This window comes from Podarcis vaucheri, assembly GCF_965113315.1.
Source record: "Podarcis vaucheri genome assembly, chromosome: 4".
Taxonomy (NCBI): domain Eukaryota; kingdom Metazoa; phylum Chordata; class Lepidosauria; order Squamata; family Lacertidae; genus Podarcis; species Podarcis vaucheri.
Window position 1 is genome coordinate 54,131,241 of NC_138762.1, and position 22,929 is coordinate 54,154,169.

The window sequence follows — 22,929 nt, forward strand, 5'->3', positions numbered from 1 at the left end:
TTACAAAAGTGCATGCACTGTCTCTTCTTTCAGATTGTGAAGTCTTTTCTACAGATCAGTGACATTTGATATGAGACATTAGTGTGGGACACAGTATAGGGTTGGGGGAGAAGAGAGAGGGGAAAGGGGTGGGAAACCTATGCTCTTTTATATAGTGTGCATGTGGGTTTTTTGACAGCATCAACTGGGTAGGCTTTCTGCATGGTGGTTTGTCTTGTTCAACCGATCTCTTTAATTCTGAAGAAATTGGGCCATTTCATATGTCAAAGCTTAAGTGGCCCATCAAAGTATATATCAAAAACTGTGGCTGTGACACCTGTGTTTTTGCAAAGGTGTACTTTGTAGGTAGACCCATCAGGGAGCTGATTGGTTGCAGTTCCCTATTTGAATGTTGACTTGATTGCCTCTGCATAGTGTGAGAGAAGGGCCTATGATAGGGGTCACCAACCTAAGGCCCATGGGGGGTCATTAAGCTCTCCCATGGACCCCTGCTGCCCACTTGGGGACCCCCGCCACCCGCTCAGTGGGCTCCCATGCACCGCACTAAACCATCACAGAGCAGGGACCGCCTTCTGCAATGGCTTCCCATTGGCTGCAGGAAGCTCCTGCAGCCAATGATAAGCTGCGCATGCCTCCTCCGTGCTGGAAATAGCATTTGCACATGCGCACGCACACACTCCGGCCCACCGCGGCATCTGCGGGATCGTGAACCAGCCCAGGTCACAAAACTTTGCCGACCCCTGGCCTATGACTTTGCTGCCTTTACACAAACTATTACATGATCTATATTAAAGCAAACTTAAACCTTGCTTTGAGAACATGTTTGAACATGCGCAAGATTAAACCAGAAAAAAATGCTGAACAAGTCAATAAGACATCTGGAAAAGGTTTACCTGAACAATCATGTAAATGAATAAAAACAGTGTCTCATGGCACCCCTCTGAAAATGAATGTGTGTGGCTGAGATAGATTTCCCAAACCAGATGCCAACTAGGTCATAGCAAAATGCACAAAAACATTCTGAAAATAAATGTTTCAAACATGCACTTAACTGGAAAGGTTAACTGTTGGAAATTACACCCATCTAATCGAGCACAGTACCCCAAACTGTCAGTTGTGGCAACTCATTGTGCATTTTTGCATGGAGGTCCTTGAAACGTATAATATATAACCAAGAGGTTTTCTGCAGTTAAAAAACTACTATTGTCTAAATCTCAAAATCCCACTGCTAAGACATTTTGTACAACAACAAAAATTATTAGAGCCATTATCTGGAGCTGACTTTTGACTGATAGCACAAAATAGGAGAGTCAGAGAAGAACAATGTCTATTCTAGGAGTACAAACCATTTGCTATTACATACTAGAATACGAATCCCTATCTGTTTTAATACATGATATTATCTCATACACTCAAAGTGTGGCCTTCAGGTCATGCTTTCAGGATAACCTTAAAGCTGTTTGACTGATTTTTGGAATAATTTTATGTTCATTACAGCAAACACATGGCGGAAAATAAGAGAAATTTTATTTCTCATGTTAAACACAGATGCATCTTTCATATGTCAAATATTCAAGGCATAAAATGATTTTCCTGCACATTTGTTTGCAGAAGTTATGCATGAAAACCTAAGAGGGTAAGTGGAGCTTTTCTGGCCACATTAGTCCAAAATCCTGCATCCCACATTGGCCAGTCAGTTGTTTTTTGGAACCCCACACTAGACATGAAGGCAGCAGCACTCCCTGCTACTGCCACCCAGCAATGGACATTCAGTGACTTTGTAGTTAAGCAACGCCTACAGAATTTGTCTAATCCTCTTTCAAAGACACCTAAACTCATGGTTATCTCTGCATCTTGCAAAAGTTTAATACCCAGTGCTATTTTTCTAGAAAAGGAGGTGCCAGAACTCACCATGAACACCTCTTTCACTCTCTTAGAATGGCAATGGTACCCACCTGAGAGGTGCCGGAACTGAGTTCTGGCAAGTTCCAGCAGGGGGGGAAAGGCCCTGCTAATACCACAGATTAATTATGCATTATGTGTGAATAAGCCATCTCTTTTCTTCATCTCGAATCTACTGCCAATCAACTATTGAGTGACACCTTCCCATGTTTTGATATCATGAGAGAGACACACTGAACATGATTTTATAAATGTCAGTCAAACCTGAAACACATTAACCTTTCCTCATAGGAAACATGTTCCAACCCTTTTCTCATTTTGCTTGCCCTTTTCTGCATATTGCTTGATGTATATGCAATGGGCTTTGAGAAACACAATTTTTTTTAATACACATCACAGAAATCTACAAACAACCTATGTCCTTTCCTTATCAGTATTATCTGTTCCCCAACAGACATACAGAAAAGCATATGCTGCCTTTTCAATGTGGGTTGAATGTGACAGCAACTCTCATTGCACTCAAAATTAATTGCTTTCATTAAAGATTAAATAGGGCCAAAGTTGGATAGAATGTTAAGTTTCAGATCCTGTTTTGCTTTTAAATGCTTTGATAGAGCAGCGTGTGCTGTATATTGGCTTGGTAGCATTTTACTGTTTTTATTACTGCAGACTGCACAGAACTGTTGATAACAGAGCAAGCTAAAAACACCCAGAGAGAGAAATAAACAAACATACAACATTCCTTGCGCCCTCCAGAAACATGCTGGTCACAGCCCATCTAACGCAGCTACTCAGAAATATTCATAAGCATTTTACATGTTCAGCAAACAAATGAGGGAAAGGGGCATCATTTTATCATCTCTCAGTTCTCATTTAATTCCTTTTGAGATTTCACTCCCTCCAACTTCTGGTTTCATTTGCCCAAATATTTTCTGTACTTCTGCATCCTGTGGGGTTCCTCCAAGCCTGCTGGCAAGTCCCTCTTCAGCATGGGTGGTGCCATTTTAACTAGATAAGCAACAGCTGAACATCACAAATAGAGGAAATGATTAAAAAGTTATCAAAACATTAAACAACTGTTTCTAAGTCAGTTCCTTTGGCATATATTGAAAAAAAGGCTTCCATGCCCAGGAATGCTATGAAGAGCTACGTGTCTCCTGAGTTCTCCTTCTGCTAACCAAGCAGGACCTCAAAGAAATAAAATGCTACCCCTTCTGATCACTCCATGCACCTTTGAAGCAGAGCAGCAGTAGGTACCTTGAGGTTCACTAGATCAAAGTTCTTAGGTAATACCTGTGCTATGTTAGTCCTGTGAGATTGCATGCCTCAGATCTTCAGGAAAAAAATTAGATCTGCTCTTAGGAATGTAGGAAGCTTGATTTATCTTGAGTCACACCATTGCTCATCTAGCTCATCATTGCTCAGTTGCTCTCAAGGGTATGAGGCAGATGTTTTCCCCATCACTTGCTACCCAATCCTTCCAAATGGAGATGCCTCAGAACTTCTGCAAGCAAAAGATGTGCTCTACAATTGAGACATGGTCTAGCCTTCGAAGGCCCAGTTCACATGTTGCTTGAAACCACAATTAAGCTTAACTGTAGTTTAAAGGTGAAGGTGCAGCATGCTGCTGCCCAAAGAGCAACTTGCGGCTGTTTTGCTCCTCCTCCTGTTGTACTACCAGGATCTGACCCATGGCTTGCCTTAGCAAAACATCCAAACCCAGGAACATGGTTAGTCTCTCTCCAAACAAACCACAAGCTATAACTATCATTTGTTCTTGCCTTACCACTCATTGTTTGTTTGGAGAGAGACAAGCCTTGATTTGGATATAATGCTAAGACAAACCATAGCTTGGTTTCTGGTAGCATGGTGGCAGCAGGAGAGCAGCGTAGTGCTACAATTCTTCCCTATACACCAGCATGTGGCATGTTGATCTTTGAACCATTGTTTAACCAAACTATTGTTTAAAGTGAACTGCTTATGTAATTTAAGTTCATCTGAAGAATGTGTGTGTGCAGACAGAACAACATGAGTGCTGAGAATGAGTTTATTTTTAGTGGATTTTATTAATTTGCTTGTTTTCTCATTATCAATCCGCACCTGGAGTAATGTGTCCAGTTTTGGGTGCCACAAATGAAGGAGGATATTGACAAGCTGGAACATGTGCAGAGGAGGGCAACTAAGATGATCAAGGGTCTGGAAACCAAGCCATATTAAGAATGGTTGAGGGGGTTGGGTATGTTTAAGCTAGGAAAAGAGGAGCCTGAGATGACCTATGATAGCCAGCTTCAAATATCTAAAGAGCTGTCACATGGAGAATGGAGCAAGCTCATTTTCTCTTGCCCCGGAGGCTAGAACCTGAACCAATGGCTTCAAGTTTCAAGAAAGGAGAATATTAATTAAAAATTTAGGACTGTATCTTTCATCCTGCTCCAAACTACGGTACCTAGAAGTCAATCACAGTGGTTTCAATGGAGTTAACTTCCAATAAGTATGCTTGAGATTCCACCTAAATCCCAATGTGGCTTTGTGCCCTGGTATTATTTCTTAGTGTTTTAACTCTAATTAATGCCACTAAATACAAATTAATTACCTTGGTTTTAAACCCAGGGGGATTAGACTACAAAACCTCTTATGGAGACAAGGCAACAGAGGTGCACAAAGTTTCCCAAATCCCCTTCAGTATGGAGTATATCTATAATCAAGAGGGGTCACAAGTATTTTAAAGGCCATTTTGGGCTATGTGTCTCCACCCATCCTTATTTTTAATGAAAGCTGTGTTTAGTCTACCAGACAAGTGGTAGATTTCTCAACTCCTCAGTGTTACCTTCTGACAAACACATCCGATTTCAATCTTGTCTTTCAGGTCTGAAAAGCCGAAGCTGTGGAGAACTCATTTGGAAACCTAAACAGAACGCAATTACTGCAAAGTGCTCTTACGTTTAACGTGTGTGTGTGTGTGTGTGTGTGTGTGTCACAATTGTGTGACAATTTGCTCCTACCTCCAATGATATGGATTTAAAATTTTATTTTGAAGTATAGTGTCAGGACACATAGCTATTCATTTTGTAATCAAAATGACAAGCTAGGTAACAGCTCTCGCTCCCACCAGCCATTACTTTAAAGGAAGATTCATAGGAGCTGACAATGGTGAATTAAGTATTGATTGCAGAATTATAATTCCAGCTAAAAACCCATCCGTAGCGGGTGAGGGAGGGGAGTTTAAGGGAGCAAAAGCACTTTGCTAAATCTGTACATTTTTAGGCGCGACAGCTGCACATCAAATCGTTTTTTCAGAAACTTCACACAGTATGGGCATATTATTGTTACTAATTTTATATTGATTTTATATGTACACAGGTGCTGTGGTTTTCTAACTGCTTTGAATCCTAGGATCCGAAGCTGGTAAGGATTATGATGATTTTTTGAGGGAAAGAGATCTAGTCCCTTATCAGAACTGCAGTCTGCAGGGCTTCTGTGGTGAAACGGAATGGCTACTAAACCAGTGAGTAAAGCAGAAAGGCTCTGTGTTCCTCTTTCCATTGATAATTAGCACTTCAAAAAGAGGGAAACTGTAAACAGTAGAGCAGAAAAGGAAGGAAAGAGTCACACACACACACACACACACACACACACACAGAGAGAGAGAGAGAGCGCAATAAATTGTTCCTTTTTTGTTTTCCATAATCACCACTATTCCCAAAATGTGTATTTACCAATTCAGTGGTTTGTAAAACTTTGCCAGAGTTTTGTTTCAGGGAGGAAGGATGTCAAATAAACTGCTCATTGGAACATTTGCTCTCTTGACAGGTGAATAAAATGCAAGAAAAAGGTGGTACCAAGCTGAATGCAAGGAGCTGGTCTGGTATTCTTCCCTCAGCGGCAAAAGCTGAATTGTATTTTCCCTTCAACTCTCTAGGAGGTCTTGCTCAGCTATAGTGAACACTTAATATTAAAATGAAACTGCTGTGTGGGTGCCCCCAAAACAACTCCTAGATATTAATTGCATGTGCATATTGACACTAATTATTTCCAAAGCACTAAAAGGCTGTCCCAATTAAAGAAAAGCAACTCCCACGTTTAAGCTCCAATTTAAATAAGTGATGCTAAGAAGGGGGGGAGTTATACTACTAAGCTTCAGGAAACTAAGATTCTATTCGCTTTCTCAAAAGAAAACAAAGAACATTTCCTTCGGCTATGTCTGCATAATGAGGTCATAAACACTGGTAGACTAAAAGAATACTGGGTTCTCTGCTCCTTTTCAGTTTCACTTTGTAAGTGAAAGACTCCAGAATCCATTTTAGAAGCCAGTTTGAGCACTAAAAAATGGATCTCCCATTTTTTCCAACCAAGAGAACATGTACACAGTATGTATAAAGCAACTTCTGATCAGCACTGAAGGACAGCGAGGTAGGAAGTTAGGCTTGTAGTTCTGACAGTTTTGAGGAAGGCCAGTACTTTCAGGCACCCCTTAATTTGTTCTTTTCCCTGTAGCTTAAAGCTGTCAAGAGGAATGTGGGCGTGTTCAGATTTGTAGCTTTCATTGACTTATTGATTGATTGATTGATTGATTGATTTGATTTGACTTTAAAACCATTAAAAAGATCCCAATGAAATCTACAATACCAAATCAGAACAATAAAAAATCCATTAATAAAACCATTAAAATATACATAAACCAATTACATTTAAAAATTACCACCTATCAAATTTAATTAGCACAATACAGGCAGCATAATAATGGTCTTGGGTACCTCAGTCTGTCAAAGGACCCAAGTGAAAGTAATGTCTTCAAATGCTACCAAAAACTCAATAATGAGGATGGCAACTGGATCTCTATGGGGAGGTAATTCCGCTGATGTTGTGTCCCATATCACTGCACAATGGGCTGTGATGGTCAGAAGTAGCATCATAAGGGCTTCCCCCAACAGACCTTAACAACTGATAATGAGAAACATACTCAAGCATTTGGGACCAAACTCATTCAGCATTATATGTATTAATTCCAAAATTCTTGATTGGCCCCAGTAGCATACAATATATTGGTAAACAGTTGTTATGTGGTCCCAGTTAAATATGCCACCACAACTCCAGCAGCCATAATCTGCATTAGCTACAGCTTCCAGACTGTCTATAAGAGCACATTATGGTTGACTAATTGCAAAGTTACCAGAACACTGGTTCTTCTAGTAAGTCTATCTTGATCCAGGAACAGCTGTACTTGGTGTACCAGCCGGAGGTGGAAATAAGACACTTCTTGCCACTGCTGCCATCTACGGTACGTCTCCAATGCCAGTGTTAAATTGAAGAGCACCTCTCTTCCCCACAAGCGAAGGAGCTGCTCTTTCAGGAAGAAAAGTTCTATCTAGAACCAACTGTCTCTCCATTTCCTGAACACAAAAGCTGTCCATCAACACCTCCATCATGTCAGGATTCAGTGCCAATTTACTGGCTCTCATCCAGCCCATTACTGCCTCCTGACACTGCCCTTTCCCCTCAAGGAACCTAGATGCTAAAACAGCATAGAGACAAGACAGAGCCCTGTGCTCATAGGACAGAGCAAAATACATAGAACAATTGCCCAGTGGCTGAGCAGCAGCACCCCAATGATGCTCTTTCAAAACAGCACTGCAGCACTGGAACAGAACCACTACACCGCTGTTCCTCACCATATCATTGTATCTCCAACTCCCAACCTGCAGAGCTACTTCAGGAGGACATCATGGTTGATGGTATCAAAGGCTGCAGCGTGATCAAGAAGAATCAACAGGCTCGCTCTCCTTTTCTGTCTCTCTACCAATACAGGTTATCACCCAGCATGGTCAAAGCTGATTTAGCGCTGAAACCAGGCCTGAATCCAGATTGAAATGGGTCAAGATAATTCCTTTCATTCCAAACAAATCTGAAATTGTCCAGCTACTGCCCTGTCCACCACCTTGCCTGAAAAGGGGGTATTAGCAGAACCTTTGGGTCAGTCAACTGATTTCAATGGGTTTATTTTCAAGTATGGCTTAGTTTGATAGCGTAGAGATGCAGGTGGTGCTGTGGTTTAAACCACTAAGCCTCTTGGGCTTGCCAGTTGGAAGGTCTGCAGTTCAAATCCGCGTGACGGAGTGAGCTCCTGTTGCTCTGTCCCAGCTTCTACCAACCTAGCAGTTCGAAAGCACGCCAGCGTTAGATAAATAGGTACCACTGCGGCAGGAAGGTAAGCGGTGCTTCCATGTGCTCTGGCACTCGTCGCAGTCCTCTGTGTACCAGTAGCAGTTTAGTCATGCTGGTCACATGACCTGGAAAGCTGTCCGTGGACAAACGCCGGCTCCCTCACCCTAAAAAGCGAGATGAGCGGCCACACTCCAGATTCGCCTTTGGATGAACAACTGTGAGGTTCTTTACCTTTGCCTCTCTAGTTGGATATCACCAACAGCTTTAATTTGTGCTCAGCAGCCTTGATAGAACTGTGCAGAACGTCTATATTGATGTTGCATAAGCACCCCTACTAAAAGGCTGATGCTTTTTGGGTTTTTTTTGTTTTTAATATAGAGCTTCTGCTGTGGGAAAACAGCATCATCTGTTTCAGAATGTCATTTTTATATTTAGAAACAGCACATCTTCATGGATCAAACGCAAGCAGCTAATCCAGATACCCGCCTCCAGTTACCTCCTACAAGTTAGTGCCAACTGATGCATTCTTTTTCTTCCCGTCTCTCCCCCTCCCCATCCATTCAGGCTTCTCCTTGCCATCCAGTGGGCATCTTTCGCTGATGTGTTATTTATCCCAACACCTACACTTGTAGAAGCTGTTCATCTGACCAGCTCACACTGTCAGATCTAATTGCACTTAAGAATGGTGCATTGCCCAAACTTAACTCAGCATCAGGATGCAAGTCAGATGGTTTATCACCCCTATCCAATTCCTACGTGAAGTGTTTTTCTTTTTCCGGGTCACAAGATAAGAGTCTGCATTCTCTCCTACATATGTACTAAAATGGAACATAAAATAAAATCAGAGTAGTCACTGAAGCATGCTGTCTAGCGCTAGTCTTGACCTATTTGTTCAGGCTTCTTTCTGGGATTGTTCAATTTCATCCGCTAGCTACATTTCACAACAGAGAGCTACAAAAGGCAAATACCAAAAACCAAGAAACGCTATAACTAACCTCATTTGAGCAATTACTTCTTAGAAGATGAATGCCGTAAAGACTATTAATTACAAATATATGTCAACAGGAAGAGTTGCACATTGAATATACCGTATACAGGATAAATTTCATAGTTTCCTTTTGACCTGACTCATACTCTTACTTAGGTTGAGAGCAGACCGGTACAACATGCAGAATATGCCATCTCTAGAACTTACAGTAGCTACAAAATAATAAAGAAAATAGCAAACGTTTAAACTTGGTCAAGTCAAGAAATTTCTGTTTGGGACAATGTTAAGCCTATGGTTGGCATGATTGTATATTTATGAAAATATACATTTTATGTCATTGGATGTCCATATAAAGGGGGATAAGAAAGGTATGGTTCTTTCTTTATTAGCCCCAACATTTCCCGTCTTGGTTTGTCAGCTATTATTTGTAGAACTACTTGACAGAGGAAGTTGGCTTATATTTGTCTATTCATGCATGTTGTATTTATACCATACAATGAAAAGGCACTTACATCCCTAGAAAACATGGAGGTGTGGTCCCAATTAATAGGTAAGTAGATTTTGGAGTAATAGTTTGGTTGGAGAAAAGGTACTGCGTTATCCCTAGAAGGCTGACTTGGTGGCTGTGCCTGAAACTGGCACATCAGTTAAAGCTACTAGCTTCAGGACATGCTTCGTAGCCTATCTCAAAGCCACTCATATCATCTGAGCTAAAAGAACACCTCCATGCAAGGTCTTGGCAACTGCTTAAGGCCTGAGAAAAAAACAACATCATGCAAATTTAAGACCAGAGTCTCATATCACTGCTACAGCTGGTCACAGGAAACTGACAAGGGGAAAGAGGAACTTGAGTATATCAAATCAGGGAGGAAATGATGGAATAGAGAAATCGGGCAGCAGAATAAGGCATTTTAGAATTTCTTGATAGCGATAACCAGTATGGCCAGGGAGATGATCTGGGAGATAAAGCTGATGGCACTTTATGCATGCTGATAAATGATGGAAATTCCCACCCTTTGCACTAGGAGTGGAGACATGCCACAGCCAGCACCATGCAAGTGCAGAGTTGCTGAATGGACAGCTGCCCCAGACACGAATTCTACACAAACTCCATTACCAAGCAGCAGCTACTGGCAATTCTGCCTACAAACCATCTCACCAGGGCCACTGGTGACAACAAAACAGCTCTCACCTTCAATTTATATGTCAATTAACTGTGATGAATGGTTGTGGTATTCTTGTTATTTTTTATGCACTGAGAATGAAACATATTTAATAAAAAGTAATAGAACATCAGGAAATGTTAAAAGTAGCATTGTTTCAAAGCCTACAGAGCCACCATTTTTCTTTTTGACTCGACAAAGTAGTAGTTTTCTCCTTTTCTCCGCAGCAGCAGTGGGCAGCAGGCTCCGCTCTGCGCCGGGAGGAAGCTGGGCAGCTTCCTCCCGGCGTGGAGCCCGCCGCCCACTGCAGCCATACCCAGCATATAAGACGACCCCCGACTTTTTAACCTCTTTTCCGGGGTTAAAAAGTCGTCTTATATGCCAGAATCTACAGTACGTTGCTGCTAACAATTAAGCCACTGATAACTAAGATGATATTTGCATATATGATCTTTTACCACCCAAATGTTTTGTTATGTGAATATTTTGTCATGAAAATATGACTCTCATGAACCATGGTAGTTCTATAGTCTAATAACTGCAATCTGATTCTTAGGAAAGTCCCCTTACCAACAACTCCAATACTAAGAGTGTATATTGTTGTTGTTGTTGTTAGAATAGGTTGTATATAGATAAAATCACCTAGGAATCAAGTTCTACTTAATCATCAGGAAAGTATTGGTTCTGTCCGTGGCTGCATTGACTCTTCATTACAAATCAAGGATCTGAATGGAACATAGCTAGCAAACGATTTCAATTTTTAAAAACCCAGCATATTTATAGCAGTGAACACCACAGGTTGTCAAGTTTGAAATAAGATATGGGTCTTTTACCTGAGTTGTTTTTGCTCGTCTGCCATGCATACTGTTGCTATGGCTCATTTTTGGGTGAGTGATTCCTTCCGAGAGGCAATGAGATTTTCTGCAGGGGAGCGTGTTGTAATTACTGTAAGAAGGAACATTCTCTGTTGTGGCTGGTGACATTTTGTGGTTCTCCATATCTGGAATATGAGACATTAAATTCCGACAGTACCCTCCTAGCGTATTTCGTGGACCCCCATTGATTGCAGCATTTGAGTTTTTTGGAGTATACAAGTCACTCATGGAATTGGCGCGCTGGCAGGTGACCAATGGCTGGCGACTGCTGCCCGCCTCTCTCCCTCGAGTCTCCTCACTTTCCTTCTCCTCAGTAGAGCCTAGGATTTCTTCGTTGCTTGTCAAATGTTCTTGACTGAGATCAGAGAGTGAAAATTCCAAACTGTCCTCGCGCCATATATCTGCAGATTTTGAACGTTTCTTCTTGAAACTTATAGGCTCCAAGAAATTGGTCCCATTTGTTGAATACGAATGTTGCCTGCTACCCCCTTCAGCCAGATATGTTGATTCATCTCCATAAAGTCTACCGCTTTCTGAATTTGGCATACTCTGTACTGAGGCTGCCATGAGGACTGTGCTGCTATCCACGCTGGGAGTAACCGAAGAATCAGTGTGGTAAGAAACTGGCCTTAAACCCATATCCATCCTGTCTACCCAGATTGGGCTTCCAAAATCCTCCAAGTTGGCTTCTTGGGTAAAGGGCTCCAGGCCATTCTCTGCTAATGACTGAGGAATACTAGGAGTACTGCTAGATCGTGTGCTTACTTCTGAATTCCTGTGAATAATTTTTCCTGAGGAAGCATGTCTGGTCCGGCGTGATGCTTTGTTCGAAAGGCGAAGGGAACGTGATGTATGTTTTCTTCCCAAGCTGGCATGTTTCTCTCCATAAAATTGATGTTCTACATTTTGGCTCTCTGCATTTCCCATGGTTTAAGGGTCTGAAAGAACAAGAAACATGAATGTGTTACAAATGCAACCTATATTCTCCAAACGTAAAGCGTTCCCCCCCCCCCTTTTCGTGTTAATAAAAGATTAGTTTAACCTGCCAGTGTTCCTGACAGACCCACTCATTATCCTATATATCAAGCAGCTGCTCTGTATGGATCTGACAAAACATGCCCAAGTCTCACAATGCCATGAGGTAATAAACAATACATATGCCATTACTTCCAAATTCATATGTTGATCTATGAAATATAACCTGAATAAAAAGCAACACAGGCTTCACTGAAATAAAATCAAAAGGTAGCCAAGGGGTTGAATTAACCGATTATTTTCCCCACACCCCACAACAATACAAAATGCTTTTCTGTGACCCATGACTTTGTTTAACCCTCAGTCTGAAACTGAAATGGTTTACGCGAGGTGTGTCTGACTGTGAGTGGGTATGTATATACATGTATCTTTTTTGTGCTCTCATACACAATTCAACAAATACCTGCCCTCTGTATTATGGCATGTGCTCATATATCAGTGTTTGCTGAAAACTTATTCTCCCAAGACTCAATTGGTAATTAATCCAACTGTTCTTATTATTTTATTGCTTTTATTATCATCACTGTATAGGTGTTAAGTTCCACTGCAATTTTTGCACTGTGCTGTAAACTTCTTTCAGATTTTTAGAAGAAAACAAGTATTAAAATATTTTTAAATACAATAAAATATAACGAAATTAATAGGAGTGCTGACTATAATAATCCAGTGGAATTTAAGAGTCAACGTTGCTCTTTTTCAAGTTTTATATTTTATATCTCAGCAATGTGTCAAACCGGTTACCAATGAACACACTTGAACACAGTGGAATTTTTATTTTAAAAATTTGGACTTATGAGTTAAGAATGTATTCACAAGCCACTCAGGGCAGTGAGAATGGCAAAATTAGAAATCATGTTTCCCTAAAACAGGATGCATACATGTTGCAGTGCTAATGGGAGATCAGGATAAACCAAGTTACTACTACTCAGGGGGTCAAACCAAACCTGAATGAAAATCCCAGAAAGAAACTTGATATTTTCTGGACAGAACCCTGAACCATTATCCAAAAGCCCCTCTTGAACATGACCTGGAACCACAACTCTCATCACCACCAAAAATCCAGACAAACTGGGCTACTTATTCTGGAATAAGAGCTCAGCCAAAAAAAAACCCTCTGGTGTGGAAATCTTAAAAGCTCCACCCGAAGCAGAATGGCTCAGAATAAGTCAAAGAAGAAAACAAAATGTCCCAAAGCGTTAGTGTTTCAGATTGCTCAAGGCTCTGGAATCTGCAGACACCTCCATGCAAATAGATTAAATGAATGAAGGCTTCCTTGCCTCAGTCAAACTAATGAATGGACAGCAGGTCAAGGGCTGGATCCAAAGGGGAGCTCACATTCCAAGATGGTGGATGGCATGAAGTGATAGAGGTAGAATTCAAACTGTTTGGAATAACAAAAAGGAGGAAAAAACAGGGCTGTGTGTATCCCACAATTCTACAGGAATGCCGAAAAACCAGCAAATGTGATATTCTTAAAAATGCTTTCTAGTTTTAAAATGGTAGTTTGTAGCCTCATAGTTCTGGTGATTGTGGGCAATAGCTGATGAAACCTCAGAAGCCAGAGAATTTGCTAAACATTCTTCAGTTGTTTGAGAGAAGGACGTTATACAGCTCCTGCCCTTCCCACAGACAAACACAAGCAGATTATGCCTAAAGATAGATGCAGAAGCAGAAAGAGCTGCAATTGCTTCTCTTTTTTATATTAAAATCCATTTTTAGCACACCAGTCGCATGGTAGTATGTCATTCTTGCCTCTCCCTGATACCACCTTGCCCAGCTGGGAAAGGAAGTGTCCTGCACTTGGGTGCCAGAGATGGCTTCCATCTCAGCATCCTGACTTTCAAGGCACTTTGTTCCTCAGACGGAAGAGGAGAAAGCCAACAGCAGCAACCAGGCAGCTGAGCAAATGTACTGCATAAGGACAAGAATGATATGTCAACTGTTCAATTTACTAGTACACTGGAGACAGGTGTTAATACCAAATGAGGGCTGACAGCTCCATGAAAGTTGTTTCTATACTAGATCTGTCTTTAGTCTCAAATATGCAAAATAGTACAACCTACCTATGCAAAATACAAATTCATTTAAAGTTAGTTTAATTTGTTACATGACTTATACAAGTTTCCTCGTCACTGAATACTGGTTACCCTTGGTGCAAAATTCTCTCTTAACAGTGTGAAACACACAGTCCTGGGGAAGGTCCACACCCACATACACACACACAAGATACTCAAATGTCATCCGCAATTGTCAGTAGGACATTTCAAGAATTAAATGTTCTACCTACATAGCGAGGCTCCACTGCCATTCTTTTGGAGAAGGGCTTACAAATTTGACAACAGAGCAGCTCCACCATTCTCTCCACCATTTTCCATTTTTGTTTAAAATTCTATCTCCCCCAACAGTGGAAAGGGCAGCAGAAATCCATCCATTTATCACTCTTCGATCATCCTAAGTAGAAGCACAACACAGTACTTAAGAATGTTCAAGGGGCAACTAATCTCTTTCAGGCAACCTTAAGAGTGTAGTCTTAACTGCAATTAGGAGACTTTCAGAACAATCCTATACTTATTTACTCAGAAGTAAATGTCAATGTGTTCAACTGGCCTTGCTCCAAGGCAAGTGTGCTTAGTCTCAACATGTTCTGCTGTGTATTAGAAAGGATACAAAGAGGTTTTACAGTGAAGGTTTGCAACTACCAACTAAAAGGTTTCAAACCAAAGCAGCCAAATTCACCTTACATTCTTTAGAGCTGGGAAAATCTAAGTTCTAATGGATCATTCTCGAAAATTATGAGATCACTATTTTGTGCCAGATGAAGAAGGAGCATGAGACTCCACTACTGAGAAAGGAGCTGCTAATTTTAGACCAACTTGCTATACAGAAACTCAGTCCCTAGACACGCAGCAACTTGCCCAATGAATAAAGCAACTGCATGCATTTTGCCAGTTCAGCACATGCAATGAACCCAACACAGAACATAAATAATGCACAAAATCATAAAAAAATTAAAAAGCTTCCCCCCAAAAAAGAACCCAAGAGTAATCTCTATTGAGCAAGAAATAAAAGCAGCTAGGAGAAAAGTGCTTTCCCTCAAAGAGCATTCATTTGCTACCACAAAATTCAGTAGCTGTGATAATGGTTCTCTTAATACCATCATCTTTGGGAATACAAATACAGGTGTTCGTGGGTAAGTTTTAGCAAGAAATAGGTCGTGATAAAAGGCATCTGTTGAATAGTACTCTGACGTAAGCAGACCATCCTTAATACGTTGGACATGATGCAAGTTGAGGGTTTTAACTTGTCCTGGATTATGTTCAAAGAATGACAGGCATTACACAAGACTTTTAACTCACCACCCAAGTTAACAAAAATGTAAATCCTACTTTTTAAATGAGACTTTTAGGCATATTTGAAGGGTTGAAATACAGGTTGGATACCAACAGACTGCAGCAATCATCTGAGGGCAGAGGGCCTTCTTGGCAGTAGCACCCTCCTCGTGATACACCCTCCCATCAGATGTTAAGGAAATGAACATTAAGAAAACATCTGAAGCCAGCCCTTTATCAGGTTTTTAAAGTTTGAGGTTTGACTATGTTTTTATATGTATTATAAGCTTCCCAAAGTATAAATAATATATAGCAACAGCAGCAGCAGCAACAGGAACAGCAGCAGCAGCAACAACAACAACCAACAACAACAACCAACAACAACAACAACAACGTGGCATAATGGCTAAAATGCTAACTTAATATATGAGCTTTTAAGTCAACCTGTCTGGTCCAAATGCCCTCCCTCCTTGGGCTCCCACTAAACTGCAGTCATTACTGCATAAGCGGTGCGGGAGGGAGCACAACCAACAACCGGACCCTCTTTTTGTGCTTTAATAGGACAGACCCTTCTTTGCCTTGTTTTGAGTGGCCAGTATTACATATTTCTTTTAGCTGCCTTGAGTTTCAGTTGGAAAGAAAGGTAGGATGCAAGTATTTTATATCAATCATGAAGAAAAATTGGAGGTTCTTGAGGAAGAGAGGAAGTGGAGTCACCTCCATGGCGTGGCTTGAGTGGGAGGAGATGGGGGGCTGCATCAAGCCACCATCAACAGGGAAGCCAGCGAAGATGCACATCCACTGTGGCTGCTGCTGCTGCTTTCCTACTGACTGAGAAAAGCTGCTCCGCCTCAGTACCAGGGGAAGGAAGTGCCAGAGGGCCTTGAAGTGAAGGTAATCAGCAGACCTGTTCTCCATAGGTGTGAGGGGAAGGCAGCGCCTCGCAATCGGCTCCCCTGTTTTCCCTCAACGTGAGAGAAGGTTGGAGTGTTCCGAGTCTCCCTCAGCGTGAGGGAAGGCAGCTCAGATCAGCAGTGTCAGCGGCTGAGATCATCGTGCAGTATCCTCTCACGAGGAGCAATATATTGCTGTGTATTGCCAGGTCAAAATCGTTATCACAGTGTGGTTTCAAAAATGATTTTGGCCTATATATTGAAAAATCACACAGTGCGAAAACAGACTATAAAATTTGCGATATTGCCGTGCAAAAGTGACTAAGAATTAGTTGGGGGGAGGCAAGGGGTGGGACCGTGGACCCTCTGGGTGTGCTCCCAGGGGTCCCTGGATCCCTAATTGGGAACCACTGTTCTAAGGCATATGCAGGTAACTTACAGCTCTCGAAATATAGTCTCTTACTCCTATCAGTCCCAACCAGATAGCCAATGGTCAGGGATGATGGGAGTTGTAGTCCAATAACATCTGGAGGGCCATATCCTTGGGTAACAAGATAACACATGTGAAGTTCCTGGAATTCTCTCAAGTGCTATAGAAATGCTAAAGTAAAGTGATTGGGTGATTAAATGCAACAAGATGATTTGTTTGAAGGGAATTGGCTATTGGGTTTATTGCTCTCACATCAAAGTCCACCAAAGAAGACTTACAACATTGCAGATCTGCCATTAAAAGCCACAATCCAATACAGAGTTAAGCATGCTTGATCCCACTGAAGGCAAACAAACTTAAAGCGCACTTTGGTCTGTGTTAGCCATTGTTTTGATAATTGAACAGGGACCCCCTACATTACTACACACACATTTAACTGCAAGACCAAATCAGTCATTATCCATCTTTCTATATATTAGGTACAAGGAGAAGATTTCCAAAGATAGAGAATGCTGATTCTCCCAACCCTTCCATGCAGACAGGCATCCTCATCAACTAAGTTTTTTATTCTATTTTCCTGGAACGCTTTTTTATTTCCGAATTAAGCTCCATACTATATACCAGGGTTTCTCAAACTTGGGTCTCCAGCTGCTTTTGGACTACAGTTCCTATGATTCCTGACCACTGGTCCTGCTAGCTAGGGATGATGGGAGTTGTAGTCCAAAACCAGCCGGACACCCAAGTTTGGGGAACATTGCTATATATGAAAGAACTATGAAAAATTAAATTTAACCACCAAAGTTTTAGGCTTTATGAACTTCATAGTTTCACCATTAAATACAAAGTACCTTGTAAGACAACAGATTGCAAATTTAAAATTAGATTCTGGTGGGAGGCTGTTAGCATGAAATCTGTATTTTCTGCTCACAGCCAAGCTTTAATACTGTGAAAATGGGACGAAAGATCCAACCAATAGCATGCCCTTTGTTTCCAAAAACAAACCAGCCATCCACTGAAATAGAATTTACCTTGTTTGGGCTCAAAGCACACGTAACAGCAGGAGACTAATTTCTCTAAGCCCAGCTATGCCATAGTCACCTCCAAAGTCATGGCCAAGGTAAGATTTTTGGAGCGAAAGGGGTATGCAGGAAAAATATCTGAACCAACCTGGCAGCTGCCATTTAGAACAGGGCAGGGAACCTGTGGCCTTCCAGGTGATGTTGGACTGCCAACTCCCAGCAGCCCGATCTAGCATGGCCAATGGTCACAGGTGATGGAAGCAGCCCAGCAACATCTAGAGAGCCACAGATTCCTACCTCTTCCCTATAGCCTCTTGCAATAGGTGCTTTACAGTTACATCAAGAATATAGGAATGTGTGCCATGTGTAAGTGCCTATCCCGCCTTTCCTCTAAAAAGCAAAATGAAACCGAGCCCTTCACCATTCCTCTCTTCATTATATAATTGGAAAAGACCTACATTTAAAGAAATGGATCTGCCGGCATCACATTTAAATTGTGTCTCAATCTGATGAATCAGATAAAATAAAGCACTATAGTCCGTATTCATCAAAGTCTTCTTGTTTGTGCACATACTCCTGTTCCTTAAATTTATTTTTAATATCCTCTCTGCAAATAAAAATTAACTTAATTTGCTCATTTATTCATCTACTTTAAATATATACCCTTATAAACCTGCAGTAGTTTTAACCTTTTTAAAGTCTCTTATTACTCGGCACTTCACAAGAAACCATAACAAAGCATATCACAGGTGTGGGGTTTTTTAAGTTATAAATCTATGGCCAGATACTTTGTTTCATAATCAGCACATTGAAGTATAAAATGCATTCGGGAAACGTCCTGCAGGCAATTCAAAGCAGAAAACAAAGGGAAGGAGGGAATAAAGGATCTCATCAGTTGCCACCAAATGGAAATTCCAGTTCTCCTATACTGCTCAACAGGTAGACTGGTAAGCCACATTCTCCTCCCAAAACTGCACACCAGGGAGCAAATTCCCATGCAAAATGCTTAAACATACATACCTTACAAGGCAGCACTGGTATGCTGCACTTTCTCCAAAAGAAATGTGGGATATAGATGTATATAACTGCAAATGCTATTAAAATGAGCAGTTACTGGAACTGCAGAATCTGTCACCAGCTGCCACCCAATGACTCCATTACTGTCTTGTCGGAGCCTGTGAATATATGCCAAAAACCTGTTGGGGAAGAAAAGAGAGAGAGAAGCAAAGGAAAAGGATTAGCCAGTCTGGATATAAAGTTCCACTTTAGTAATTTACTGCGTGGAAATGACAAGAATCAACATTAAACTGTATAATAATTACACTTGTATATTATTAGAAGTGTGTGCAGGCAGGGAAACGATTAGGACATTATATAGAGGTACGCCCTGTCTGCTTTTCAAAATGAGGTACAGTATACAGTCATGGTTATTCCATGGGAAATTTATAGAAGAAACGGGATATTCTTGCAAATTTGCATCCTTCGCTTAAGAAGGGCAAAGCAGAGGGGAAGCAAAACTGATACAGATAGAGGCAGACAAACAAAAGAGGGTTCTATTCAGAGAAGTATTTTTCAGCCATCTTCATAAATTCTTGTACAAGGAGGCTGTCTATGAACCAACCTCAAAAAGCAAAGAAAAGGAGACATGAAAGCACTCTATTGAAAATGTCTTTATGCATTGACAAAAGCTCAGAATACAAGCTGAATTTTAAAAGGGCGGCAACTGAAGGAACTGGTTTAACTGGATTCTTTGAAAAGAAATTACACAATTAAATACATAGCTACCAGTACAGGCCCCACTGACAGAATGAGACACAAGCAACAGCCTGGTTTTCCACCTATTTCTGTATTAAAGGCAGCAGGTAAGTGATGGAAGTGCATTATTCAAAACAAAAAGAATGCAACGTATCATTCACCAATAGGGCATTAAAGTCACTGGCATTTCAGAAAAAGATACCTGTTTCTAGAGTGATAGGCACAGTAAGTAGGAGGGGGCAATCTCATAAGAACTCACTGAGTCCTGATGGTTCTTAAAAGTGGGAAAAACAAAAATTAAAATAAGCTTACACTCCTCTGTTCAGCCTTGCTCCTCATTTACAGGGATCAGAACAAGAAGGAAGAGGGTTAGTGCCATTTTGTTTACTTCCTTCTGCTCTGTGCTTCTCTCCCCTCATATTTCTTTAAGCTGCTGTTGAGCTCTGAGTCTGAAAAGGAATTTATGTGTTGCCTAGAAGCTGGCAGAAATTAATATCATGAAGCTCCTGTACAGTGAAACAGGCTCATTATCACGCCAGCTGCCAATAATTTACTATGCTAGATTCCCAATAGCAAACAAAGGTCCTACAGGCAACTATTCTTCCAACTGCATCTTGTATTCCGTCTTTTTTGTTTTAAAAATATACTTGAAAAGAAAAGGCATTGACTTGCGGAAGGGGGGTGGTTTTAAAGCAATGATAACTATGTCCATAGACTGTAATATTGTTCCAGTAAACTCTTCCATGACAATGGCTCAGTTCTGATGAAACTCAAACTATAGTTTGGTACTATTTGAAAGCTTCAAGTGTGTCTATTTTCCTGTCCTCCTCCTTTTATGTACACTACAGTGGTACCTCGGGTTACATATGCTTCAGGTTACATACGCTTCAGGTTACAGACTCCGTTAACCCAGAAATAGTGCTTCAGGTTAATAACTTTGCTTCAGGATGAGAACAGAAATCGTCCTCTGGCGGCATGGCGGCAGCAGGAGGCCCCATTAGCTAAAGTGGTGCTTCAGGTTAAGAACAGTTTCAGGTTAAGAACGGACCTCCGGAACGACTTAAGTACTTAACCCGAGGTACCACTGTACTATGATTTCCTTCCACCATGGAAGTAGAACCAAAGTTGGAAGGTTCAGAGGTAATGAGAAACTATGGGTTTGGCACAAACCAGGAAAAGGAATCTCAGAATGCAAGGAGGAGGAAGAAGGCAGGTAGGCGTGCTTGCACCCAAGACTCATTCACATACTGCTAATCCTCAGTTCAGTGTTTTATTTATTTATTTGTTTCATGAGATTTATACAGCACTTGACTGTAAAGTACCTCAAAGTGGATTACAAAAAACAGTTTGGTACACCTGAACCAAACCAGTATTTGGCAAATAAAGAGGAGAGATCTTACAGCACAATCCTAAGCATGCTGACTCAGAAGGAAGTCCCACAGAGTTTAACTGGAACGTAATCTCTTGTAAGTATGCATAAGATTGAATATTTAATTTTCAACATTTTGTTCTAATAATACCATTCCCTTTCTATGAAGGCTTGGCCACATTACCTAAAAGCCAGAGACACAAGCACTGCAATGCTTCAGGTTCAAGACTTTGGAATTTCAAATCACAAAGAAATGATTTTGAACAAAGAAAATACCCAGGAGGAAGCAGATTACTTGCCGCTCCTGTTTTTCACCTTCATTGTTTTGTGGTCGTTTCTGAATTGCAAGCTTCTGTTGGATTTTGTTTCCAATTGCTGCACTGTACATACCGTGTCAAGAGTGAAACATGAATGCTTCCACATAAGCTAAGAAATAAACCCTGCTTGGAAATGGTACAGTCTGGCTCTCAGAACATGTTCCTTGAGATTGCTAGGAACTCAGCACAGAGTCGTAACAGCTATCAATTAAACATGTCTGAAAAAGAGCACACACTAAAACTTTTGCGGACAACTTGCCTTTCTGCCAGCAACTAAGCTTCCGCTTCACAAGGTGGGTCATGTTGCTTCACCTTCACGAATATAGCTCTAGGAAATGCCAGTTTCAAAAGGCAGGTTTCACTGTAGGAGGTCCTAGCAAGGAACATGCCTCAAAATAACCAATTCTGGTGGGGAAGGGGAAACCTCTCAATGAGTGGAGCAACATTACAATTAGAGCAAACAGCTGAGTTCCTAAGAGAGAGGGTTTTAATATGGCAACTGGCAATTCCATTTAGCTGGAGGGCAACTTTGCTCAGCTGCTGTGCTACAGTATATTGCCATCCATATCCACTGAGCAGAGGATCCCATTCAGAAGCAAGCACACACCGTTGCCTCCCCAGTGGTCACCAGTTTACATCACAACAGCTGTGTTCATTAAGGCAAATGCAGCACTGCCCCACTTGTCTCAGTCTTGATTCCTCCAAGCCCACTTGCTTTCTTACACACAAGCAATCCAGGCTATCTGCTTCTTCAGTCAAATGTTGCTTCTCGTGGAGTTCAAGAGGCATGAGGATGGGGACAAAAAATTAGCTCTGCCTCTCTTGGCTCAGACTCCACCTACTGCTGGTCTCCTTGCTTTCCACACCACGCTTCGCCAAAAAGCACCAGCCACCACTGAACAGGGGTCTTTAGACATTTCCAGGGACCACCAGCATCAACCGTTCTAAATTTCAAGTGATGAGCAGCAGTGACTAAGTCAGAATCTAGATGTCATTTCAGAAAGGTTGGTTTATCCCCTCATTCTCCTTAATACCCAAAACGCAAATTGTGATCTTCTAGTGAAAAATCTGTATTCCTTCCTCCAGCCAAGCATGTCTATGATTGCAAGTGCTACTTCTGCTACAGATGTCAAGATTATGAGTACTCTTGACTAGGTTCATATATCACTTGCATTCTCCAATATGTTTTTTAAAACATATTTAATCTCTCCCTGTCCCCCATTCCTAGGCTAAAAGCTCCCAGCTGCACTTCTCCAGCACAGCACCTATTTTACCAACTGAAAAATATGGGAAAATGAGAAAGCTAGAAGCAGCCGTTACACACTATTTAGTATGCTTTTTTCTTTTCTCACCTTAGTTATTGGCTGTGCATAAGCACTCTTTCCCCACACCCCAAGTTTTTGAGCACATGTGTAACTTGCTTGTCTGCAGCAATGAAATGTGATCTCCTGGATCCCAGCTAGGCTCCTTAAAAACAAGGCAACTTTGCCCCACAGTGACTCACATCAGGATAGTGTTCGTTTGTTTGTTTGATTGATTGATTGCACTATCAGTACATGGTCCAGCCTAGAACCAAGAAAGAAGGTGGTTAACTTTTCAGCCACCTCAAGAAGCTCTGGGATGATAACACATTTTGGAATGCTGCTGTGTGGGAGTAGGTGGCTACATCTGATAAATTTTCACACAAAAATA

At 41.2% G+C, this 22,929-nt stretch overlaps 1 protein-coding gene across 11 annotated transcripts in view; it reads right to left on the minus strand.

Moving 5' to 3' along the window:
• TIAM1 (TIAM Rac1 associated GEF 1) overlaps nucleotides 1–22,929 on the minus strand; it is a 188,912-nt gene that overhangs the window by 66,792 nt on the left and 99,191 nt on the right. For 8 of the 11 annotated variants that reach the window (XM_082220688.1, XM_082220687.1, XM_082220678.1 and 5 more), the window contains 2 exons: nucleotides 18,817–18,992; nucleotides 11,049–12,028 (listed from right to left, as the gene is read on the minus strand). In XM_082220688.1, the coding sequence (XP_082076814.1) occupies nucleotides 11,049–12,017 (969 nt within the window). In that variant the 5' untranslated portion in view covers nucleotides 12,018–12,028; nucleotides 18,817–18,992. Of the gene's footprint in view, nucleotides 1–7,571; nucleotides 7,685–11,048; nucleotides 12,029–14,408; nucleotides 14,577–18,816; nucleotides 18,993–22,929 lie in introns of those variants that run through there. The other 3 variants (XM_082220684.1, XM_082220686.1, XM_082220680.1) reach the window with 3 other exon arrangements.